We start from the raw sequence: 26,219 nt of genomic DNA, 5'->3' as shown, positions 1-26,219 counted from the left end.
CTGTTTAAAGGATGCATGTTGTATTGAGAGAGGTGTTCCCAATCAGTTTCCCTTAACTAAGTCATCGGGTGACACACCTACAGGCAGTGGTTTGGCCCTGAGCCAGTGTCTTGTTTCCAGGCTCCACAGGGGGCAAAAGTTGGATGATGTTCATCAAAGCGAGGACTGTAACACAATTTGGCCTTCATTACTACATTTCAGCAATATATGTATCAAGGATAGTTTGTGACGTTGGTCTATCTTGAAATACTCAGTGGTAGATTTAAGATATAGGACCTACAATGCGTCATGAACGCCCACCTTGCGTATCAATACAAATCAAGACACTTATTCTGGTTGTTTTGGTGTAAAATTCTCCATGTTCAATGTGTCCAGGCGTACAAGAGGTTTCTTGCTTCAACCAGTTTGCAGTATCTTGCATGATTAGTTAATTTAGGTTCTTTCTTAAATACTCACCGACAAAAGAAACACGAATACTATACATGTTGGTTAATAGATGAAGAATTACTCATATTCAAGAGACATTAGATTGGTTCGAGGCACAAACGAACATACTGGTATAATTGTGTGAACCGACGCTCATGAACACATCACATGTGACGTCATAGAGCCATGACTCAAGATGCACCATTTGTCTCGTGCAGGATTTGCGTGTAAAGTTTGGAAATCATATGCAGCATATCATGATAAGAATAAAGACACTGTGGTAACACTCGACTGATTGTTAGTTTGTCATTAGGTGGTAAACATTAAAAACATCTCTTCTTAACTTATATACTTCTCCATATGTTTCTATTGTTCACTTTTCTTTTGGCAGGGAGTATAGTTTCATGAAATCAGACTTAGTAAGGTAAGGTAAGGTAACACAAGTCAGCGAAGCTACCAGGCCGTTTTTTGTTACAAAGCTTCTATTACATTTTGTAAATACAGTCAAACACTGTTGTGTCGCAGTTGAAGGGACCTACGTAAATACTTCGAGACACCACCGAAAATGATGAATAAAGAAGCAATACGCGGGGACCAAGCTTTGAGATAACCGTATGTTCAACACTGTGTTTAATTGGAGATGCAGAATTAAAATATGATTCGCCACAAGGGTAGGCATATTGTGTATTGTCTCGTCAGGTGTAATTAATACATTAGTGAATCCTGACACTCCCACAACCAACTGTCAGATTGTGCGACAGCATCTTTAAGAACGCTTTGTTACTGCTGCGGAAACTGCTCGACAGACTATGGGGACACACCAGCGACACATTAGTGCTTGAGTGTGGGCTCAAGGTGCCTATGGCCTTCATCAACGGCCTCATCCATTCCATGTATCAACGTTGCAAGGCAGTCATCAATGCATTTTGCGGACACATGCGATACTGACTTGTGGTGCCATTTTTTTTAGAGACTAGTGTTGTGTTTCACTTTAAGAACATTTGACGCTTTAATTTCAACCTTGATGATCAGTTTTGCCAAGTTTCATCTTTTTAATATGTCTCAAAATATGTTTACTGTGTTTGGACAAATAAGGTTTCTCATATATCTATCCATGGTGATGTTTCTTTTGTGGTTCAGTATATATACTGCAGTGAATAATGCACTAAAGTTACTTCCCACTTGATGTAATCTAGACATGTGTCACTGTAGTGAGCTGATGTGATGGGAAACAGATTGACTCACTGGTATAAGAAATACCCACGAGACAGGACCCAAGGAGTAAGATATATTGATTACCTAGAAAACTATCAGTACCCAATATAAACGATAACATGTGAGTAATCGCTCAAAGATTTATCTGGAACTCTGTGTATACCCTCAGTGAAGAAAGGAGACAGAAATGTGATACAAAATATTTTATTGCTATGAATAGGATCAACTACGGATTGATTACTGCAAGAACAATGTACAGTGAGAGTGATTACACCAACCAATTGCATATCATACACAATACAGGTTGCTTAGGTTAAACAATACAATGAGGCACTATAGAATCAGCAAAGGCACTGAACATGGCAAAGTATGGGTGGCAGACAGTTTCAACACAAACTGTTGATGACCACGTTCACATGTTTACAAGTCCTTGCCTGAGAAAAAATATTAATTTTTATTGCATATTATAAAAATTGACAAAATTATACATAAACAAATTTTGGGGCCTCAATATTGACATATGTATTTACAGCCTGTGACAAAGTCTATTTGACAGAACATGACCTTTAGCATCATATAAAATGTTTTAGTGTTATAATGTGGACTATTATTAGATTACTATACCGAACAGAATGTTACTAGACTCAGGCTTCAGAGTTGCAGACTAATTAAACATCCAAGCCTTCCCTCTGTATGAACAATTGAATAATCAGTGATAATATGGTGAAAGATGTTGGATAACAATGGACACGATGAAGGCCTATTCTCAAAGGTATGTCCTAAGAAGCTGTAGTAGGATATGAAATGCTGCTGTCAATGACAGCTTATTGAAACTACACAAGTACCTTAATATCAGAGCCTTAGCCATGTCTCAATACACAGGGGAGAAATAACACTTAGAGGTACAAGAAATAGCCACACACTCTCGTTCATGTACAGATTTGGCTTGCCTGCATTTATGTTTTTCAAAGAGAAAAGGATTAGGTTTCAATGCTTTGTTGTTTCTCCAAGATGTATTTCACATGAAAGAAATCAACAAGTGTTTGGGATTCCTTGGCAAGCATCATTGCCTCTGTCAACACGACATGTCACCATGACCTAGGCCCATTGTGTGCAGCAGCAGCATCAGCCTACCACACTTGTCACTCTCCACAGAAATCTAGCACTCAGCACAGCTGAAGCTTCCATCCAGCTGGGGGACATTACAATTGTGGAGGGTTCTTCACAAAACTCATTTCCAAGCTGATCAGACAGACATACTGTTGGCTAAGAGGGCTCATCTGCATCTTACTGAATTTGGTTTAGTCTGGTTAAAGTTTCCAACAGAAATATGTGTAAAAGTATTTTAACATATCAGAATGTATAAATATTAAAGAGAATAAGGGAATAGAGGCTGTAGTCTGTAATAGGATGTTATTGTTGGTACTATATATCTAACTGTCATATGTTATTCCAATATTTAATAGGGACAATTAAAGACATGTTTAAGTCTGAAACAATGTGACATATTGTTTGCTTTATATCACAAGGTTCATACATGTTTGAAAAGGCCTTGAATTTTAAGATCCCTCTTGAAAAGCCTTGATTTTCAGTGTCAACCTTGAAAGTCACCAAAGTAGCTTGAAAAGCCTTGACTTTGAACAAAATGACTTTAAACAAAATGACATACCCGGGTAACCTTGTTAATAAAAGTATTAAAACACACAAAAATGTAGTTATGTACCAAGGATGTTATGTGTGATTTATCGCAGTGATAGATTTTACAATTTGCCAAATACCTTGAAATATTCATGACAATCATATTTATTTTATTTGTTTGTTGTGCAAATCAATTTTGTTTGAAACTTTGTGATGTTCGTACTGCTTTTTGGGTCTTACGGTAAATGGTATACTGGAATTTAAGAAAATGTTGACAGACTGCAGCTTATAACCCAACTATAAAAGCCTTGAAAATGACAGTTGAAAGCCTTGAAAAGGCCTTGAATGAAAGTATTCCATATCTGTATGAACGTTGTGTATCAACAATATTGCAACTTATCATGGCAAAGTAATATTCACAAACAAATACTACCATGACTACATGTACATAAATATGGGTACAAACATTGAGATTATATATGTAAACAAATGATAGAATAAAGAGGTTAATATCTTTGCATCATCATCAAGTTCAGTGGCTGGGTTCACCCTGATGTTTTCAAGTGTCACCGGTACAGTCATTCAGCCTTCACTTGTGATTATAACAAGTGTTCACAATGTGGGTCAGTGCTCCACATGCCTATGTCCACATTTGTCAACTACTCTCAAGAGTATTACATATTCATTATAACAGTTTCACAGGAGGCAAGTTTCCACAAATCCCTAAGAATCAGTGATTTCCTTGTCAGCATGGTTGATGTTGTTGTCTTTGGAACATCTGGTTATTTGGGTGTTTGTCAGAAGGCACTGCTGATCTCTCTGCGTTCCTCTTTCCATTGCCCATTACCTGACTTGATCAAAAGGCTTGTGTGTTGTATCATTGAGGAACTAGTCCGAGAACAGTCAAGTCCTTGGGTGTTGTATCATTGAGGAACTAGTCCGAGAACAGTCAAGTCCTTGGGTGTTGTATCATTGAGGAACTAGTCCGAGAACAGTCAAGTCCTTGGGTGTTGTATCATTGAGGAACTAGTCCGAGAACAGTCAAGTCCTTGGGTGTTGTATCATTTAGGAACTAGTCCGAGAACAGTCAAGTCCTTGGGAGTTGTATCATTGAGGAACTAGTCCGAGAACAGTCAAGTCCTTGTGAGTTGTATCATTGAGGAACTAGTCCGAGAACAGTCAAGTCCTTGGGTGTTGTATCATTTAGGAACTAGTCCAAGAACAGTCAAGTCCTTGGGTGTTGTATCATTTAGGAAATAGTCCGAGAACAGTCAAGTCCTTGGGAGTTGTATCATTGAGGAACTAGTCCGAGAACAGTCAAGTCCTTGTAAGTCGTTCTCACTGATCATGCCATATTTAATAGATATGAAATGATGTAATGATAAAGATGTGCTTGTAGTTATCTAGGAATATGCTACATGGTAATGGTATCTACACAACATATGAACCTATACACACTAAAACTACACACATCCTTCATCCTTGTATTGATGTCCTCTCTACAAACTTCAAGTCTACCAAACAACAAGTCCAACACTGATCCAGGACCATCACAAGACATAACATACATAGCCACACAACTATCCTATATTATCTCATGCCTTTGTTGACCTGATAGTTAACATAGAAGGTCCATGCTTCTATGACCTTATTACTGTACTACTCAACGTTTGCTAAGGATCACACCTTTGACTAAAGATAAATATTTTGGACCCAGTCAAATGTTGAGTGGTATATATTGATGGTGTATATGGTCAAAGGCATTTATATCTCAGAGGTCCAGGACTTTGACGCCTTTACAGGCCTAAGACATTAACACTTCCAGATGTCTGTTGTGTTTACACCTAAACCTTCTGGGGCATACACTCTCAGAGGTTAGGACATTTACCGACAAAGATACAGGCGTTAACATAGCAGATATCTGGAGTGTTTATGCATCTGGACCATTCCACAAAGCGATCATAGTGCTACGACTGTCGTAAGACTATGTTTTAGTATGGGGGTTACGATCGCCTTAGCGCTATGATTGCTGTGTGGAACGGGGCACAGAGGTTCAGGCATTTACACCTCTGAGTGCTCTCCACCTTTTCCATTTGAGCTGTCAGTGGATATTTGAGAGATATAAGAGGTGGCATTAGGTTTACTTGAGAAATTCGAGTTGGAATTCTGCATGCTCCACGACAGGTTCTTGTCGTGGAGCTTTCCTAAAAAAATAGCCAGAAAGGTAGTACGGAATTTTTTGCTGATTGTTGAATAGAGTAGAAAATTTACGCTTGAATTGGTTGTGACAAGAAGAAAGTTTATGTGCTTAAAGCTTCGATACAGAGGGTTCATGAACACATGTCTGCGACCATTAACTGCAATGGCCAGTGCAAGGAACAGACCAAAGGAGTGACACACGATGAAGACGAGGACCATCGTGATGACAATGATAGTGATGTGGGTCATGTCAACGCTGGAGTGGACCCCGGCACGATGACGCTTCATACGGCGGTGATGGGTCATCAGGAAGTAGATGAGGAAGCTGTTGACGATGACGAGGAGAAATACAGGGATGATGGCAGTCAGTGTGATGTTGCTGATGTGGACATATCTGTCGTAGGCCTTGCTCATGGACAATTCAGTCAGGAGCAGTGGTGGTCCTTTGGTATGGTCAGGGTTGGGGATATACTCGAAGAACTTTGTGATGTGGAAGAGCACAGACACAATGAAAATAGCAGCAATGGCTTTCTTTGCTCGGGATATTGTACAGGCTAGGTGTGGATAGGCAATGAATCGAAGTGATATGAAGCGCTCAATCGTCACAGCAACAGTGATCCAGCAGGTGCATGTTAAGAAGATATTGGTCATCACATACCTGAAAAGTAAAAAACATACATGTTTAACAATAAGTAATGTGTATGTTTTTAAAAAAATATATGATACTCAGTAAACCGGGTGTCAGTTGTGGTCAGTATTGAGTCTGATCTGTTTCATGTTACGAAATGGCATCAGTTAGTCAGCACTGACAGTAAATACGAAATAAAGAGTTTAAAACACAAAATCATCAATGGAATGTTTGTCTGAAGGGCTCCAGTACTTACACCTTAATTTAGTTACATAAATATTGCCGTTGATTTGAAAAAAGTCCTGTCTCCCAAGAAGCAACAAATTTGTCTCTCAGAGAACCCTGTAACCCTGTATGTCAACATCACATGAGGATTCACAGCTGGGAAACTCCCTAAGAGGAGGCGGCTATTCTTATCAGTGCTACTTTAAGTGGCAAATGAATTCAAAGATGTCTTCCTCAAGATTAACGAACCATGAAGACAGACAAACAATTTATCACAGAATAATTGATTATTGGCTTATGAGGCTGTGAAAGTGAAAATATATCATTACTACCTTTAGGCAAAAGCTGCACTATAAATCAGCCTTAGAGATATGTAATCTAGACGCGTCACCATGGTATTAGGATGCCGACTGACGATAACTGATGTTGCAAGTCTGGAAGTAGTGTAACCTGTTAACACAATAGTTAACTGAAGCTGACATAGAACAGTTAGATGATGTCAAGTAGATGCCTGCCCGCTCCTTCAGCTCGCCACCAGCGATCTCACAGCATGATTAAGTTTTTCCTCTCCAGAATAAGCCATCAGGTTCTAAATCAAAGGCTCTCAGTTTGGGTGACTCCTCCCTGTTTCCAACCACTAATTCATCACAGCTAGCTTATCATTTTATTTATGCATCTGCAAATACCTTATCATACCACACCAGTCTTGCCATGTCAATACAGGCCGTATGCTAAAAACAAAAACACAGACTGTTGGTAAATATTGTCTGTGTTGTAATACTGTTAGCAAAGGTATAATTATCCACCCAACCCTACACACTTCACAAAGGGATGTGTTGGAATGACAACACCCTACAGTGGCAGTTTCAACAAGAGGTAATTTGAGAGTAAGTGGGCTTTGAGGAAGATGGCTCAAGTTGCAATGCACTGGGAGCATGCAAGTGTTCTGAGTCCAAACATTGAGATAAGTTTCCATTCTTCAAATAAACAACAAGTGTTAGTGTTTGAGACGTGACACAATCATGTTGTATGTCAACCACTCACACATGGCAGGTATTACCACAGGCTGGTCTTAATATACTGCAGTTGCATACATACATGCTCGGCAATTACACCTCCACTCATGGTCATTATGTGGAAATATTGTATTGGTTTCGTTTGCTTTTCCTGTCCTTAAAAATTATACACTAAAGTGAATATTTTCACTTAATCTTTCACCATTCAAAGGATTCAGACTTTGTAATGGAATTATTTAGATTAAATCTTGCTGTTTCTTATATGTTTTATCTTAATTCCATCAGATAATGAGAAAAACTAGTATTTTCAAATCAATCAGTTGCCATATGGAGTGAAAAAGAAAACTATTTCCTAAGTTTTCCAGAAGTCATTTGTGAAGTTAACAAGAAGATGTGATGAAATCTTTTCAAAAAATATTTTAGATTTGCAGTGAACTCCCATAATATAATAGCCAATACTGGTCTCTTGTTTGTTGTGTTTTCGTATATTGAAGCGTGTATTGTAACTCTATTCATGGAGGCCATGGTCCATATTTCCCACGATCCTTCAAACTTCCTGTCATAGAACAAAACATCCTGTCTGTTAGCCTCTACGTCTGAACTCCAGGATGTTAACCCAATTGAAAAGAAATCACTTCAAGACAAGAGAAATTGTTTCTCCTTCACAAACTGCTCCCGATCATGTTAAACTGACACACCAACCTTTCCACATATGAGGAGTCCAGATGGGGAATGAACACAATCACCATGGCCTTTACAATTTCCACTGTCAGTCTGTTGTGCTTAATTACATGTTATCACGTAATACATTGTTCAAGTTTTTTAATTTTTATGCCTTTTTCATAGAGGCTGATACTTGTATTATGGTCATTTATTTGAATGGATTGTGTAAGGTTAATATGAAATTTGGCCTGAATTATTGTACAATGTATTATGATGGACGAGAGTCAGTGGTTCCATCAGTGGCTGAACCACTTCATCACTGATGCCATTGTATTTCCATCAGTTTGTGCTGTGCATGTCATTTACAAAGGAGGATGCAGCTTGTTAGTGGAAGTAAGCAATGAGTATGGGGGGATACTAACCCAAATGGTGGTAACATAGGAATTAAGAGCCCCTTAAAAGCTTGAAATTATACTAGCCTTTGGGATGCCTGTTTGGGAGACAAACTGACTCAGATGCCAGGTTGCATCCCTGAATAGTGAACTAGTCAGGTCCAACTGTGTTCTCCAAAACTAAAGTAAACTATCATAATGTCAGGACTACGATCATGTTTTACAGGACCAGATAGAACTAAATGTAAAACATCCTCTCCAGAGAATAATCAGTCTTGATTATCTGCCAAAACGGAATCCATTGGTCACAAAAGGCAAATAGGGGCGAAGATTATATGAATGTTTCAGTGCAAATCAATGATGATACCAGTTGCTCCAAAAAAGGGTAAGCATGTCCTGCTCCACTGGTAGCACCTGCCACTCTGAAACTTTGCATCCAAACGTGTTTGTTGCCTAACGCCAGATATCAGTACTCCTGCAATATGACGGCGGCAGCCTGTAAATGATCAAATCTTGACCGGGCAAGTAAAGAAGCACTAAGGTCACTCCCTTGCATGGTATACTGGTATTTCAGAAATTCTGGAAAACCAAAAAATGTTCACGTTCATGGAAGACATCAAGGCCTATGCTAAGCAAGCATTCTGTAATGAAGTACCTTGAAAAAAAGTAGTAATTCTGTTTGAAGTCATTGCACTGTTTGGAAGAAAACAAATCTTTGTATCAATTTACAGTCAGTGAAAAACTTGAAGAGCTATTTTCATCCATTGAAGTTGTTAAAGAGCAGTATTTGCTTTGTGTTAAGGACCAGTAGATCCAATTGTCTGTCCTTTGTACGCCTTAATCATAACAAACTGCTTTGGCTTTAGAGATGATGTATTTAGGACAAATCTGCATGTGTGGGGTAGAAATTCTCACAGAATCTAGTATTGTGTTCTCTTTAAGAAATATCATGTTACAACCAAATTAGGTATCAATACAAAACTGGATTTCTTGATTCATTTGACTTTACAATGAAGTAGGGAGGGAGTTGAACCACAGGCAGATCCAGACGGGGGGTGGGGGGCACACACACACACACACATGCACACACACACACACACACACTGAAAAGCAAATGTAGTATGTTGTAGGCAGTAAAATTATCTGAGAGGATTTAAATGCTGGATCCGCCCTTGGTTGAACAGTGTCTTAGTTATATCACAGCATGTCAGGTTGATGTGGGAGGAAAGCCCAAAGTGATGCAGGTCTCATACATTAACCACTTTGGTGAAACCCATGGGCACGGGTATGATGCTGACAAACTTAGAAACATAATCAGGGTGAACCGGGATTCAAACCTACAATCACAGCTTTCTAACAGGCATGCTAAAGGGATGCATCTCTGCACCTTGAATTGCGGTGTCATATGGCTATCCATCATCCATTGGTCATGAAATGCTAGGAATTAGAAGGCTTATAGTGAAGGATAAGATCTTGAGAAAGTCTTGAGGTGTAGTGGGCCTACTGCTATGGAAATGCTTTAAGGTCCTGCCATGTTCTTTATACTTTACCGCTGTGGTACGGTATAGAGTCACAATGGCTTGCCAACTTTGAGAAACGTGGATACCCAAAAACTTTAAGTGTGATGTGACCTAACTACGTGACAGTTGTTTTCCTTTTATTATATGATACAGGTTTGGTATCAAAGAGTCACATATTTTCTGAGAACTTCAAGCACATTGCTTTCTAGTTGGTGAACATGGAGTACTTTTGACCTGAGGGAGTATATATATATTGCAAACATATTGTCTACTTGGCAATACACACTGTATGCAAGTACTTATAGATAATAAAAACGGTGATGCTAATAATAGAATAGCATGTAATTTTAGTGACTTTGGGGGGTGAACACATGAAATGAGTTTTGAATGGATACCTTTTATACATGGTTTATGATAGTGTTAGAGCAGTTATCAGTGGGCCATGGTACAAATGTTTATCAAGCAAAAAAAAGAAGTAAGTAAAAACTGGCAGAGGTATTATGGATACCCTTGAATGCCAACATTAAGACAGACTTGTAAGAACATGGTAAACTTTTTCAGGTAACTGAAGCTTAGAAAGGTGATGCAGGTGTTTTCTGTAAACAAGGAATGATAGGTATTATCCCAGCCTGTCTCCGGCAACTACACTCCTGTTTTATCAGTATCAAATCATTGCACGTCTCTGCTATTAATAGCTACTTCAAAGATAAGGGGGCCTAAATATAACACCAGAAGTTATCACAGAATGATGTGATATGTAATATTATTCTGTTTCAAGACTTGTTTGGAGTATGCTCCCCGTGTTCAGTTTCAGTGGGTTTAGATAACATTATGGTTAGATTCAAGGGACTGATTGAGCTTCTGCTAATCATCTGAAGTCATAGCCACAGAGGGTTTGAGGTGTTAAGGATAAAACACTCCTCCTCAGTCCCAAGCTCAAGGTTTTACATTTTGAACCAAAACCCAGTAGAAATTTTTATCCAACTTATGAACCATCTAGATGCAAGAAGTACCAGAAAAAATAAGAAAACATTTAGGTCTCTTATAATCGCATGAAAAAGGAATGTGATCAAAGTGTGCGAGAGAAAAAACATGTGCAGCACAGACACAACTAAGTCATGACATGTAAAATTGAACAACCTTTCATCACCTGTTCCTCTGGCTCAGTGGGATAACAGTGTTTTACAAAACTTAACAGTTATATGAGGTTGCAGGCTCGATTCCCATCATCCATGATAAAAAGGTTTCATTTCTTGTCTTCAATTTTGAAACATTGAATGGTTGAAACACTGGCCCACACGCGACTGTAGCATAAATCAATCATTGACTCGTCATCCGTTGTTGGTTATGGAGATCCCAGAGAGCAGTACTTGAACCACTCAGTGTGTTACTTCAAAAGATGTTAAATTTATGGTCCTTACATATATTATTTTATTTATCACTATTTGCCCCTGAATAACACCATGTTAAATGAGTATCTATATGAGATACTGCTGTGGGATTTTCTGTTCCTCAGCGCCAAACCATACAGTAATTTTACCTCAATGTGTCAAGGAAGCCACCTTGGCATCTGTTAGCTTTGATTTATGGAATAATGGTTGAAGATAGATGATAAATGCACTGATAGGAGCAGGTATGAGTAGTTAGACCATTTCATGATGTACACATCCTGGATATTACGTTAGGTTTTATTGCAAGAGCTCTTGGAACCGTGATAACTTTATGGCCTAAACTACTTCAAATATGTAAGGTTGTGTTGCATGTGTTCTTTCAATTGGAGGCACTTTTATAACCACTAGACCTGAAATACAAATTCCTGAGTAAATATCTATAATTTGTACAAAGTGGATATCCATGTTAGTTCCCTTGACTCTACCCGGCACAGTTGGGAGAAGTGAAGCCTGTTATCAGGTGTCATGCAAGCTGAGGATTCATATCTTGTATTTTGTTGACCTCAACTAGACCACGTAGACTGAAGGTCAGTGCCAGCTAGGGCTGGGACGGGTAACTCAGGTACCCGGGTTGGGTGGGTACTGAGTAGGACCCGGGTACCCACAGGATAACCCGGACCTGTGGTTAGTCACGTGATATATTGTTTAATGACAAAAATTATCCAGAACTCTATGGTTACACTACAAGTCACAAATGTTCGCATTCGTTTCTGACTATGCACCCATTCCTTCTGATTTTTCATATGATTGAATAAAGATATAACTTAATTCAACTTCAGTGTATGAATGACCAGATCGTGTAATACATGTATCCTAATACGTTTTGCAAGGGCTATGCTAAAAATGTTCCCATTCGGACATTTTGAGACATCTCCTGAGACCTATAGTGGGTACCCCGGTAGGGTCGGGTAATAGGGGTGTGGGTACCCGGGTAGTAAATTTGGACTCGTCCCAGCCCTAGTGCCAGCCAATGCCACTGCAAGTTGTAGGATGTTTCTCCAATATATATCTTGTGATTCTGTAATATGACCATAATAAGAATAAGTTGCTTACAGTTTGCACTGAAAGAATATTTTTCCAATTTCTTCTGCATAATATGTCTTGGATTGTGCTGTTGAGAGTCATGTTTTCTATCAATTCTATGACTATTTAAATAACACTTTCATATTGATGTAAAGGTGATGGCATAAATGACTTTTCAGTTGTAGAAAGTCAAGGTTGTTTGAGTAGCACTTTGAGTGCCATGGTGATTCCAGGCTAGAAAAGGATTTGATTATTTTCAGGCCGCCATCATAGCTGGACACAAACATCACTTTTATGGTAAAGAAACTTTACAGCAGTAGAGGACATTTGCTTTTATGATTGTGTGGTACAGGACATCATTTGCACAAGGACTATGATTATGCAAGCAATTACTAGCTCCAAGTAAGAGAGTTGAACTACTCTGTCTTACTGACCCTAGAGAAACATTTACCGTAAAACATGAATCCAACTACAGTCTAGAATGATTTGGCAAACCATGATTGCCTCAGCCTGAAATTAAGCATTGTTCTGACTTCCACTTGGATTTTATTTTGTATTTTGTAGATAAATATTTTCAATAGGAAAATTTTATTTCTGGGGCAAAAAGTTAGCCTAGAATGCCCCTTGTGAGTGTAGCTGGGAGCTTGTCTGAGTGTAACTGGGAGCTTGTCTGAGTGTAACAGGGAGCTTGTCTGAGTGTAACTGGGAGCTTGTCGGAGTGTAACTGGGAGCTTGTCGGAGTGTAACTGGGAGCTTGTCGGAGTGTAACTGGGAGCTTGTCGGAGTGTAACAGGGAGCTTGTCTGAGTGTAACTGGGAGCTTGTCAGAGTGTAACTGGGAGCTTGTCTGAGTGTAACTGGGAGCTTGTCTGAGTGTAACAGGGAGCTTGTCGGAGTGTAACTGGGAGCTTGTCGGAGTGTAACTGGGAGCTTGTCGGAGTGTAACTGGGAGCTTGTCGGAGTGTAACTGGGAGCTTGTCGGAGTGTAACTGGGAGCTTGTCTGAGTGTAACTGGGAGCTTGTCTGACTGTAACTGGGAGCTTGTCGGAGTGTAACAGGGGGCTTGTCGGAGTGTAACTGGGAGCTTGTCGGAGTGTAACTGGGAGCTTGTCGGAGTGTAACTGGGAGCTTGTCGGAGTGTAACTGGGAGCTTGTCTGAGTGTAACTGGGAGCTTGTCGGAGCGTAACTGGGAGCTTGTCTGAGTGTAACTGGGAGCTTGTCAGAGTGTAACTGGGAGCTTGTCTGAGTGTAACTGGGAGCTTGTCTGAGTGTAACAGGGAGCTTGTCGGAGTGTAACTGGGAGCTTGTTGGAGTGTAACTGGGAGCTTGTCGGAGTGTAACAGGGAGCTTGTCGGAGTGTAACTGGGAGCTTGTCGGAGTGTAACTGGGAACTTGTCGGAGTGTAACTGGGAGCTTGTCGGAGTGTAACTGGGAGCTTGTCGGAGTGTAACTGGGAACTTGTCGGAGTGTAACTGGGAGCTTGTCGGAGTGTAACTGGGAGCTTGTCGGAGTGTAACTGGGAGCTTGTCAGAGTGTAACTGGGAGCTTGTCTGAGTGTAACTGGGAGCTTGTCGGAGTGTAACTGGGAGCTTGTCGGAGTATAACTGGGAGCTGTGTTGACTTGTCAGTCACTGTAAGGTGAGACATGTCACAGTGGAGGTGGCTTCCACTGACTGAGGAGCTGCTTCCATGTGCCCACAACTGCAGGAAGCGAAACACTAGCCAGTAATTATGCTGAGGCTATTATAGACTGGTCAGTTATAAATAGTTCCCATCTCCTGAAGAACATACTTGGGGACAGTTAATTGGACGATCAATCAGTGAGAAATTGATAACTTAGAGCTTGCTGAAACTCTTTCTAACCCCACATTCCCTATGTTACTCAAATGGAAATAATAGTTACTTTATATTGATTCAGTTTGAAACTTGGTTCGGACAAAGACATATATACGTCCGTGGTTCGGAATACATCTTTTGCTCCATACAAACTCCTCTCGTGGTATGATTCATGTGTACCGGTACATTATATATAATGCTTATTGGTTCTAACAAATAATCCGTAATGGTCATTGCTTGAAAGCAAATTCTTTTTCAAGAAATGGGTCAATTTGAATAGCCGGGGTTTTGATTTCTTACAATGTGAATTTATGGTTTGTTTGTTGGTTTGTTGTTTAACGGCACACAAAGCAATATTCCAGCTATATGACGACGGTCTGTAAATAATCGAGTCTGGACCAGACAGTCAAGTGACTGACATCATGAACATTGATCCATGCAATTGGGATCGATGACATGTATCAACCAAGTCAGCAAGCCTGACCACCTGATCCTGTTAGTCGCCTCTTACGAAAAGCATAGTCCCCTTTTACGGCATGCATGGGTTGGTGAAGACCTGTTCTACCCCGGATCTTCACGGGTCACATAATCATGTGGGTTTATAAATGGTGTAAGTAAAGATTTCAACAGCATCACAGTTCAGGACAAAACATCCATGACTCATTCCCCTTATCAGCAGCCATACATCATGGACATACACGTGACACATTGCCTTCTCTACCTACATGACCAATAGCAGGTAGCCATCCCTATCCTGCAAATGATCTTATAGAATATCCTCCAATGCAAACAATACATCTTAGATGAAGGTGTCCTTGATAAATAGATATCTACTGGCACCTGCATAATGTTTCTCCTCAAACCATCATAGTGGAAAACATTGGATCTACTCAGAGCCCTGACGGATTGAGATATCTATGTTTAGCTGGGCTAACAAGTGATTCTGTCCAAACTTTGATGGCGGCAGCCCTACACAGAAGTGGTGATTCATGAAGTATCTTCAGCAGCAGTACTGTGCTGTGTTGTCTAGATTCCGACAGCCTCCCTGCCGACCAGGATTGTGCATATCTGTAGATTTAGTGCAGACAATTTAATCTGCTTTCAGATTTAACATTAACCAGAAAGGTTTCCACAGTGCAAGGGTATAAAAATAAAACAGATTAGGTTGTCTCTACCATCAGATGTTCATCAAATCCAGAGAGATGCTTAAACCACAGGTTGTACTATGGACTTCAGTGTTTTGAGGCTGTTCTGTCTAGCTCTGTACCACCTTAAGTGAAGAATTAAAGATTGTAAAGAAGATAAAGTATTTGATGAACTGTGTAATAGCATATGATACTAAATTAGATTAGCCTAAATTCCTACAATATGTAACATCAAATTAGAGCATGCTTCTGAATTTGTAAATTGGGTTGTATATGCTATCTTTACATGGCATTTAGAATCTTGTATAACTTATGATAGCAATATTGACTTCTTTTGGTCTTGTTAGTAAAATTGTAATTTTTATTTTACATCCCCAGGCCGAAATTTTTCATTTTAAATAGGCGTTCTTTACAATAGTTTCCTTCATTCTATTCAGATAAAGGAATATTGTGTTCTGGGCATAATAATGCAGTTTTCCCATTTACTGGTAATTACCAGTTTTTACAGGTAAAATTAGGCTTGGACCAGTAATTCATTTGTCTGCCAGTCCCTGTGGACCGGCAAATAAAGTAACCTTTTTATTGTTGAACAAAACATCGGCGATTCGTTGCGACTGAACTTTGCGTGAGTGACATGTAGATCTGAGTTACTTCAGAGATGAAATCATTGCATTTGTCAGCTATGAACGTACACTGCATTGATCATGATGTTGAAAGGATTGAAACTAGGTAATTTTCATACTGTTCTTTTCATTTGTTGAAAGTTGAGACTGACGAAAAATTAGGGTGGACTGGTAATTTTTGGTGGTGGACTGACAGTTTCAAAAACCAGCAGGAACACTGATAATGTATTTATATTCCTATTTCATCCATCATGAACTATCTGTAAGAACAAATATATCAGTCATGTTATATTTGTCTTTATATTGAGTTATGAGAACTTCAAATATTGTTAAGGCATTCTTTCCCACTCTATATAAATGCTGCTTAAAATGCCACTCTGATGATAATATGTTTACTTTTCTCCATACAAACTCAAGTGATATGAAACGTGCCTCATTGGTTTGTTAGCCATCTGGTTCAGCAGGCCAGGGCATCTTATGTCATGGCAGTTTCCATGTGCTCAGTTGTATACTCTCATATCTCCAGTTTCTTCTCTGAAACCATTGAGGAACTTGTCTTAGAGTTGTTCACTGGCAGAATGCCTTGAAGATGATCTCAGAACTTTAAAATGCCTCTTTATAGTTTTAGAAAGTATTAGAAATTGGCTCTGAGTCCTGTAGTCCTTGCCAAACTGCCCAATTAGTGAGGGTATCATTAGGACCAGTAGAAATTTGCCATTTTTTAGGTCTTGCTTTTTGCTATCATTGTAAGGACTAGCATACTAAAACTATTAGTTTCTACCGTTGCTTTGAGAATTGACTGAAATTGTATTATTCAAATTTATCAATTAATGTTAACTTCTTTGTGAACAAGGAGTAACTAAGCTCATGAACGACAGAACACTTAGCTATATTGGTTCTACATGTCATTAAAATGATGACAATAATTTTGGCTGTTTCCATATGTTCTTCACATGTCTACCCAGTGAACTGTACCTGGCAACCACAGAGTTGTACTGGTAGGAGTAGTTGGGTCATGAAGTCCGCCTTCCACCAAGGCGCAACACAGTGGGACCTGTTTGCATGTGCATGTATCATTGGCCAACTTTAATTTTTCTGTGCACTGCAAGGAGCCAGACAACTTTGCTTTCCATTTTCAAAGAGGAGAAGACAGAGCCTCGTTATTAAAGCTAGATGAAAGGACAACTCTCCCTCATCAGAAGATATCAGCTAGGTCTCAAGTGCAGCGCTATCAGAGTGGGACTCATCCTTTGCGGCTTCACCGTCCAATGTTTATTTACCTGCACCTGCTCACGGATCTATTGCTACAGCAGTCTGTTAATGAATGTTACGTAATAACTCTCAGTAGGGGCTTTTTCACAGGAGCAAGGGAGGAAATAAATATTTTGATAGAATATTGATAAAGTGGCATTTTCTGATGGCAGGAGTGTAGAAGTGATGAAGATGTAGGAAGATGGTCTGGTAATTGAGTGTGGTTGTATGCTATGTTTGTGAAAAAGTTTCTAACATGTGCCAAGGGATGGACATGAAGGGAGACTGTTTTTGTTAACATTTCACATCCCACCTCCAGGCTTCCAAAACGATTTCTGATGTTGTATGCTATGTTATTGTGATACAAGCCACTTGGGTACGACTAAAAACAGGACAAAAAGTCACTTGGATGCCAACGTGGCTTTCACTCAAAATATTTCGTTTAAGATAGCCTCTTTGTTTTCTTCCTTGTAAAATTCACAGTAAGCTTTGCTTCAGCAGCACACATGAGTGAGTGAGTGAGTGAGTGAGTGAGTGAGTGAGTTGGGTTTAACACTGCTTTTTACAGTATTCCAGTTATATCGCGGCGTGTCAGCTTAATGTGGGAGGAAAACCCGAAGTGATGCAGGTGTGACTTGTCAGACGTTTACCACTTCAGTGAAACCCACTAGCGTGGGTTTCTGGTGTGTCCAAGGGACGCAACTCTGCACAGCGAAACACGGCGCACATGATAGAAGATGTTTGTAACACACAGAAAACTGAAACATGTTCAATAGAAAACTTGGTCTGTGGCCAAATAAATTGCATTGGCGTATTAACAACTGGCTGCTAGGAATGTTCAGTGCTAGAATATAGACAATGATTGAGGATATGTTAAGTTGTACTGATCTAAGGAACAATTGAGTGGCCATGATAAATTTTTGCCAAATATGTTATTTGATGTTAAACGGTTTATGTTCATCCTTTCATTAAAATCTATTTTTGATCAGGAGATAACCTACTGTGTTTTGAAATTTGAGGTCATGTCACTGTAGAATCAATACCTCTTATTCATGAATGGAAGCGAGCACTGTAGTGAATTATCTGAATATTTGTAGATCACCACACATAATTTGCAACACAAATAGGTATTTTCTGCCACGGAATAAGGTTGAATATTTCAAAGGCTGTTAAATATGGGTAATTTGTCAGATTATGATTGATCATGGATTTATTGGAACCAACCACTTGTTACCAATGAGTGATGGTGATATGCCAACCCTTTCTGAACCCAAGCGTCTGCACCAAGCCATTTCACAATGGCGTGTGTATCATGTCTATGACAAGTTTCTAAACATTTCCTCAATGCCAAAACTGGCAATAGCACTCCTCACAACACTTCTTTGGCAGGTGAGTGGTGGCGGTGTGATGTCTAGCATGTGAAGCTGTTAACAATAGCTGCAGACAGTCCTCATTCACACCCTCACCAATCCAACCCACAAACCAACTTTTTCTCTTTACATTCTCCTAGCTCTCTGACATGTCTGACAGTGGTAAAGGCCCATCACCCAGCGTTTGTTATTTTGTGCCACCCTACAAACTGGTTAGGTGATGATGCTAGTTGTGGAAACCCTAGGTGTGGAGGTGTTTGGTTTGTCAGTTGTGCTGTTGCAGTGAGGTGATGCAGACACAGGATCAGGAACTCTGTTTGTTTGACACCTATACAATTACTCAACAAGATTAAGCTAGCAGATAGAGAGCTTAAAATACTCCCACCCCAACCTTTTTGCTTGCCCTTAATACCCTAAAGAAGAATGTTAAGAGTTTTTCAGAATATTATTAGTGGCAATGTGTTGCCTCTCAATCAATCAGCATGACAAAGGTTACGTCTTTTGAATTTTGGAACGTTTCAGGGCACACCCAGCAGGAGACACTAACCCTTTATCACTATTCCTTGTGATAATGAAATAGTTAAAACTGCCCAGTGTTTGTGAGGACTGTATATAGAACTTGTGCCGGTTTCTAACGCTGTTATTTTACAAGTGTTAAAACCGCAGGAGATTGTGGTTGATCCAAGTCAAACCACAGGTGACAATAATACCCTTTCGACATTTGATGGTCATTTAAACCATGCTAAAAGTGATATTTTTCACCAGTATTTTATGTTTAGCTATACTTTGCCCTCCATATTGAACATTTTGGTATAACCACTTATAGTTATATTTACGGACTGACTTACCTTTGAGGTGACCCGTCAAGATCCGGGGTAGAACAGGTCTTCAGCAACCCATGTTTGCCGTAAAAGGCGACTATGCTTGTCATAAAAGGCAACTAACGGGATGGGGTGGTCAGGCTCGCTGACTTGGTTGATGCATGTCATCAATCCCAAGTGTGTGGATTGATGCTCATGATATTAATCACTGGATTGTCTGGTCCAGACTCAATTATTAAGAGACCGTCGTCATATAGCTGGAATATTGCTGAGTGTGGGGTTAAACAACAAACCAACCAACCTTTGAGGTAACATACAGTCTAAAGCTTATTTTGTGTCTATTGTTGTAATCATGAAAAAAGGTTAATGCTGTTATGTTTGATTCACTAATTTTCCTGTGAGAATAATGCCTTGAATAGACCAAAATTTAGAGGGGTTGTAAGTTTATTTTAACTTTACATTTGTAGGTTTATTGTAAAATGATTATTGATATTTTGATACACCTTTGATCACTAATGTGAAAGTTTCATAATTGAATTCTCAGTAATATTTATAGTCTGATATTTAAAATTCCATTTGCTGTGACAGTGAATACTGACACATGAGGCGCAAATTAGAACATGCTCAATTTCAGAGGTTGTTTATTGTAGTTTTACGTTGCCTAAAGGTCATGAAAAAAATATAACAGAACAGAATTTCAATTTAAGTTCTTAGGGATCCAAAGCGGTTTGTTTGTGGGTTGAGGAACACGTACATCCTTGTAGCAACTGAAGGGTGAAGTACCATGTATTTCAGAGAAAGCAAACTTGCGATCATACAAGGAAGAAGTCCAATTTCCTGCATGTATGAGAGACATAGTGTTACCAAGATAGAAATAACGTGTGTGGGAGCCACTTTTCCTTTTACAGATAAGGGATGGTGTTATCAAGGGCTCATTATATCCGGGGACACTAAAGGCATTACAAATTTGTAGACCACCTACATATCAACCACTACAGCCAAGAGAGATGAATCCTACACGTGCCACCAATACAGAGACCAACCTTTAATTCCGTCCGGGACAAGTTCCTTGTTAGTCTTACACGATGATAGGTCATGTTCCTTTATTCTTGAAACAATTTATATGTTCAGTCTGAATTTCATTTCTGAGGGATCCGGGACAGAATAGGTCTTCAGCAACCCATGCTTGCCACAAAGGGCAACTATGCTTGTCGTAAAAGGCAACTAATGGGATGGGGTGGTCAGGCTCGCTGACTTGGTTGATGCATGTCATTGATACCAATTGTGTACATCGATGCTCATGTTGTCAATCACTGGATTGTCTGGTCCAGAATTGATTATTTACAAACCGCCGTCATATAGCGGAAATATTGCTTAGTGCTTAAAACAAAACAAAATCATTTCTGAGGAATGACAATACAAACAGCAGTTATTAATGTGTTTATCATGACAATGCTGTATTGTTATATTGTTCAGTTGTACTGATGAACATGTTTTGGTCTCATGGACATAGACATCCTCAGTGACTAGTTATTAGACTCTGTCAATGATCATCATAAATAATATATTTGGAAAACTCTTCATGAACATGTTTCAATATCCATCAGTGCCAGCAGACCTATCAAGTCGATAATAACCCAGGTGTCAACAAATATATTTTATTTGGACCATTTGACATGCAACCTTTACTTTTGACCGAAGAAACTATGATGTGATTATTGGGAATATGTGTTATTGTTCCAAGTATGTATAAATGTTCACTAAGCACTGTGATCACAATGACTCTAACAAAGCAAGAGATAATTAGAAGCTGTGAAACTTGTTACATGTATCCTCTACTTTGCTGTAACACAATATATCACTTTGAGAAACCTGTGGAGTGCATCCTCCTCTCTGTGCACGTGAAACAGCCCCAGCTATGCCTAGACTAGCCTCCCTCATCCCAAATCTCATATAAGGATCCTTCCTCTCCTATTGCAGTTTGTCTATGTAGGGACAGCAGTGGACACTGATGACAGGATATGGTTTGAAATCTCAGTTTGAAAAATATACTGGAATCTTTCTGTTTCTATTAGGTAAAATGTTTCAGAGATGATATCATTCCATTTCAAAATGTCATCCTCTGCATACCCTCTTCAATAATTTTATTTTCCGGTTTGCTTCACAGATGTATACCACCAGGTCAAAATTAGGGGTTTGGGTTTCATTGCATGAATTAAGTAGTATCTAGGAGAAAATCTGTAGCTTTTACGAATTGTCAACCAGCAAGAGAAACTAGCATTTTAAGTCCACTCGTCCTTATAATGATAGCATGTAGCAGGAGCCTTAAAAATGGCACATTTCTACTAGTCCTTATGACACCTTAACTATTGGGAAGTTTGGCAAGGACTGTAAAGGACTAATGCCAATTTCTAGCCCTGTCAGCAGTGCCGTACCTCAGTGTGCACCTTTGGGGATAGGTGTGGGAGGGGGCTGTTCTCTAACCAGTTGCTTACAGGTGAAATCAAATCATGTTCTGCATACGCATTGATACTCCCCCTGTGGGGATAGGGGATTAGAGTAGAGCCCTTGGGACCATAGAGATCAGGTGATTAGGCTCAGCGACTTGGTAGATTGCGTATCATCATACCTCGATGGTGTGGACCATTGCTCACAATATCTATCACTGGATCATCTGTCCCAGATCAATTAATTACAGACTGCCATCATATAGTTGTTGTATTGCTGAGTGTGGCAATAAACAACAAACATACAAACATTTATCCTTCTAAATCAAGCAGCCTTTATTAGCATCAACTGCTACAGCAGCCCAGCAGGACTTGGCTCCCGGCAGTATACTGTCTCTGTGATGCATGCTGTAGCTGTGGTTTTACCATACAGCCAAGATTAGACGTGGAGATGGGAAGAGAAGTGCACCTCTGGTGCTCAATTAAGTTCGGAAAACATCCTGTATCCAAAAACACTTTGTCCCCAATGTGTGAGTGTCCTGGAATTCCAGATTTGTAGTAGACCTGTAATAATGTTCTAGCAAGATGTTTTCTTGTCTCACAAATTTCATCTCTCTACACTATCACTGGATAAGCAGAGTTAGAACTTAACACTAGCCCATTAGACCAGGGCTAGAACAAATGCCTGCGGGCGAGTACAAATTGCAACATTTCCCCATTGTTTTAACTTTACAAGGGCATTTTATCTTTACCCAGGCTAGCAAAGCCTTTCAGTTTAGTTCTAACCCTGATAAGCCTCCATTACCCAATATCCTTGAGTGTCTTAAACACAAATATATCTATAATATTTCTCATTCATCTGAAACCTTCTGTCTTATTTCTTAGCAATTCTGAGAAATGACATTAATTTATTGCAAACTGCAATTTTGTGGGCAGATTATAGTAATTTTTCAGCATATCACTGAATATGCTCCTCATTACTGATGGTTACAGTTGGCAGTTGGTGACTCATCTAATTATGGACAGTATTGGCATGTTGAGTGCAGTACAGTAGACGGACCTACAGTCATCAGTTGTAAGTAGTGAAGGAGTCACAAGGAACAAACGTTTGGGTTTTGGGTTTTTTTTCTTTTTGTTTAATGCCACACTCAGTAATTTTCCAGCTGTATTACAGCGGTCTGTAAATAATCAAATCTGGACAAAAAATCTTAAGGCAAGCATGAGTTCCTGAAAACCTATTCAAACCCAGATCTTCACATGTCTCGCAAGGAACAAGCAGTCAGGATATACTTCTTATGATGTCATAGATCAATCAAATCTAGATAGAGAATATGTGTGGTATTGTCGCTTTTAACAGTATTTCTCTTTAATATATGATGGTAGGTCAGCTATAGTGGGAAGAAAGCCCAAAGTGATGCAGATCTTACAACGTTTACCACTTTGATGAAACCCACAAGCATGGGTATGTTGCCAACAAACCTAGAAACAGAATCAGGACGAGTCTGGGCTTTAAACCCATGGTCATAGGTTTCAGGCATGGGGCGCATCCAAATGTACAGAGAATAGGCACATTTATATATTTGCTGTTTTACAGATTTTTTGGTTTATCATACTGTTAGATACATCAAAATGGGAACTATAAATGTTGGTGATTAAATTAATTTCCTGAAACAAACTCATGACATAAGAATGAAAACAATAATGCAAGCTGTTAAAAAAAATCATATTTGCAGTGAATCACTGTATTTAACCCCCCCAAAATTAAAATTCACTTTTGAAAATTAAGGCAGTCAGCTTGTCCATGAAGAAAAGGGAGAATAGTGTGCCTTGTGATAATATGGTAACAGTGACTGCAGTTAATAGTGGGTCCTTCCGAGACCGGTGTTCCCCTTTCTGTTGCCTTTTCCTCATTGCCAGAACATTTCTTTATTCTTGTGTCTGTCTGCCACACAGGCTGTTTACTTGGTAGCCTCTTCAAAGGCAGATCTACCCTTATCTGCTTGGCATTACCTAATATCCCTTTCAGGGAAACAATCAAGACAAATGGCACATCCAGAATGTAACTGTTTACAGGGAAATGGTAAAAGCAGGATATCATCTGCATGTGATGGGAATATGAATGGTATAGGACAATCTGTGATAATGGCAGAGAACACCTATCTAACTGCAGAATATTAAATTATTTTAAAAGCTTTTCCTATCTTATTTTTCATGTATAATCATTGCATATCTTTTCATGATCTTGATGACAACAATTTACATTGCTGGTCAGGAAAACAGGGTTTGAGTGTATTATTGTGTAAAAGAAATGCTAAATGTAGTTCTTTATACTGTAAACTGAAACTAAATGCCTCGTAGCCCTCAACGGAATGTGTCTTCACACAGAAATAATGGTTATGTGTTTTGCATCTTGTTCCTTATTGTACACCAGTCGCATATTTATCACTTTTTCAAGCTTTGTTTTTCATCAGTTTCTTGGATATAGTGAATGGCTTGACTGCTGTTGGATAGTTTTTCTCCATTACAAACCTATTAAATGCATTCTTTTCACAATAAGAATATAATAAACATTCTTCTCACATCTTTTGTCATTAGATATTTCATCATTTTTGGAAGTTTTGTCAGATTGGGTTTTGGGTTGTTTTTTGGACCCCCTGGGTATTTTTTTAGGGGTGTCACAACAAATTTAACAAGAAAAGCCAGTAGAACCACCTTATGACTTTTTTAACGTCATGATCATGTCAACATTTGTTTGTGAGTTGGTGAGCTGTTGTCCTGGCAAATGTCATTTTTTAATACATTGTGCAGTGTTCAACTTGAGAAAACAATTTTATTTAAAATATTATTAGCCAGCCATCAGAGTTTTACTAATGGTTTGTGGCAATGGATGAATGGTACATTCTTGTGATTACTTTGACACTTAAATATGCTCATAAATGGTGTCAATAAAAAAAACAATGTTTTTTTCAATTGGACAACTGGACAACTTCAAGTTTAAACATTTTATTCCCAGACGTATCAGGGGTGGTGGGATTAACCAGGGTTTGAAGTGGTGCCTTTTGCTATTGTGGGGGCAGGGGGATTTGTCATCATCTCATAACTCTTGTTACTAATTGCTTATTGCTGGTATTGCAGTTATTCTCACAATTTCTGTCTTTTCATAATTTAATATGTAACATTAATAAGTAGACATTTCATGATTCCACTAGCCAGAAGAACCACCTTTACCTGTAAACTACTGAACAGTTCCACTAGCATATTGTCGAACCCCAGTGAAAGAAATCATACAATTCTTACCTGAGTATGGTGAAATGCCTATGGAAGGTCATGAAGGATGAAGCCTTATTCCAGTCTGGGTGAAAGGAGAGAAAATGGGGGATCTGAATCGCAAGAAGTAGCAAGTCGGACACAGCCAGAGCAATCAGAAAACAGTTGGTTGGTGAAGCCATCTCTTTCTTCGTTAGAACCACCAAACTTAGGACATTGCCCAAAATTCCAAAACAGACTATCAGTGGAACGAGCACCTGGTCACAAACATACTCTACTGTCTGCAAGAACTCTGGTGTCATCATTGGTGGAGGCACTGGTGCCATTGTCGTGGAAGTAAAATTGTCCCCTCCACTCATGATGTATGGTGTCAATGTGGACATTGTCTCAACAGACCACGCTTCTTGGGCAGATAGGTTTGCCATTCCCACTCAACAGCTGATTATGAACCTCAGCTTCTGGGTAGGTCTGTTGGAGGAATCCCAAGCAGATTCTTGGACACCAACCAAATCCTTTTTGCTTCGTGATTCACACAGTTCCTTTTGGTGAAACAATAATCTCAGAGTGTAAAGTCTCGAACAGAAATACCCACTAGGTGGAAACTTCCAGGTTTAAAATTGAAACTGTACTAGTGATGTCCACTTTTTTCCCTCTTCAGTGTTAATTGAGGATAGGTAAAACAGTCTGGGGAATCCAGTTGACAGCAATAACAAACTGACTCCCATCTATGAACACTCAGAGCAGTTTGCTGTATATTTATATTTACCTTGGCCCCACCACTTCTACACTTTCTGAGACAATTGCCCGCCTGTGAGTCAAAAATATACAGAAGAGAGATTGACAGGAAGGGGGTGGAGCGTGAAGCTTCAGGTTACGGCCAATTATAAGGTTAAACTATCCGGCTCCTTATTGTTGCCTGCCATTAACTCACTGCCCTGTTTGCCTCAGCATCACCCTCTACATATCCACAACTGCCTAACCAGTCTCATCGGTCCCACTGTGGCTGTGCAAGTCTCTCTCAACCTGTCCGAGGCACACTGCTTACTTGTTTGTGGGGAAGTTA

General features: G+C 39.4%; 2 protein-coding genes across 4 annotated transcripts in view; one reads left to right on the top strand and one right to left on the bottom strand.

Moving 5' to 3' along the window:
- Positions 1-26,219, top strand: part of LOC124116983 (protein FAM184A-like) — a 106,281-nt gene that overhangs the window by 30,405 nt on the left and 49,657 nt on the right. The window lies entirely within an intron of this gene.
- Positions 1,830-26,219, bottom strand: LOC124116999 (G-protein coupled receptor daf-37-like). Its single transcript, XM_046478669.2, has 2 exons — positions 25,187-26,219; positions 1,830-6,136 (listed from the first exon to the last, which is right to left on the bottom strand). The coding sequence occupies exons 1-2, from the start codon at positions 25,579-25,581 to the stop codon at positions 5,341-5,343; spliced, it is 1,191 nt and encodes a 396-aa protein (XP_046334625.1). The 5' UTR covers positions 25,582-26,219; the 3' UTR covers positions 1,830-5,340.

The sequence above is a fragment of the Haliotis rufescens genome, unplaced genomic scaffold (genome assembly GCF_023055435.1).
Source record: "Haliotis rufescens isolate VD_foot unplaced genomic scaffold, xgHalRufe1.0.p SCAF_12, whole genome shotgun sequence".
NCBI classification, from domain to species: Eukaryota; Metazoa; Mollusca; class Gastropoda; order Lepetellida; family Haliotidae; genus Haliotis; species Haliotis rufescens.
The sequence above is the reverse complement of the archived record's forward strand: the minus strand, read 5'-3'. Positions and strand labels throughout refer to the sequence as shown.

Bases quoted from the DNA above. Each gene is read 5' to 3' on its own strand.
- LOC124116999 (XM_046478669.2), bottom strand. From the start codon at position 25,581: ATGGCAAACCTATCTGCCCAAGAAGCGTGGTCTGTTGAGACAATGTCC. The intron at 6,137-25,186 runs GTAAGAATTGTA...TTTACTTTTCAG, and splicing joins AGGCATTTCACCATACTCAG to GTATGTGATGACCAATATCT.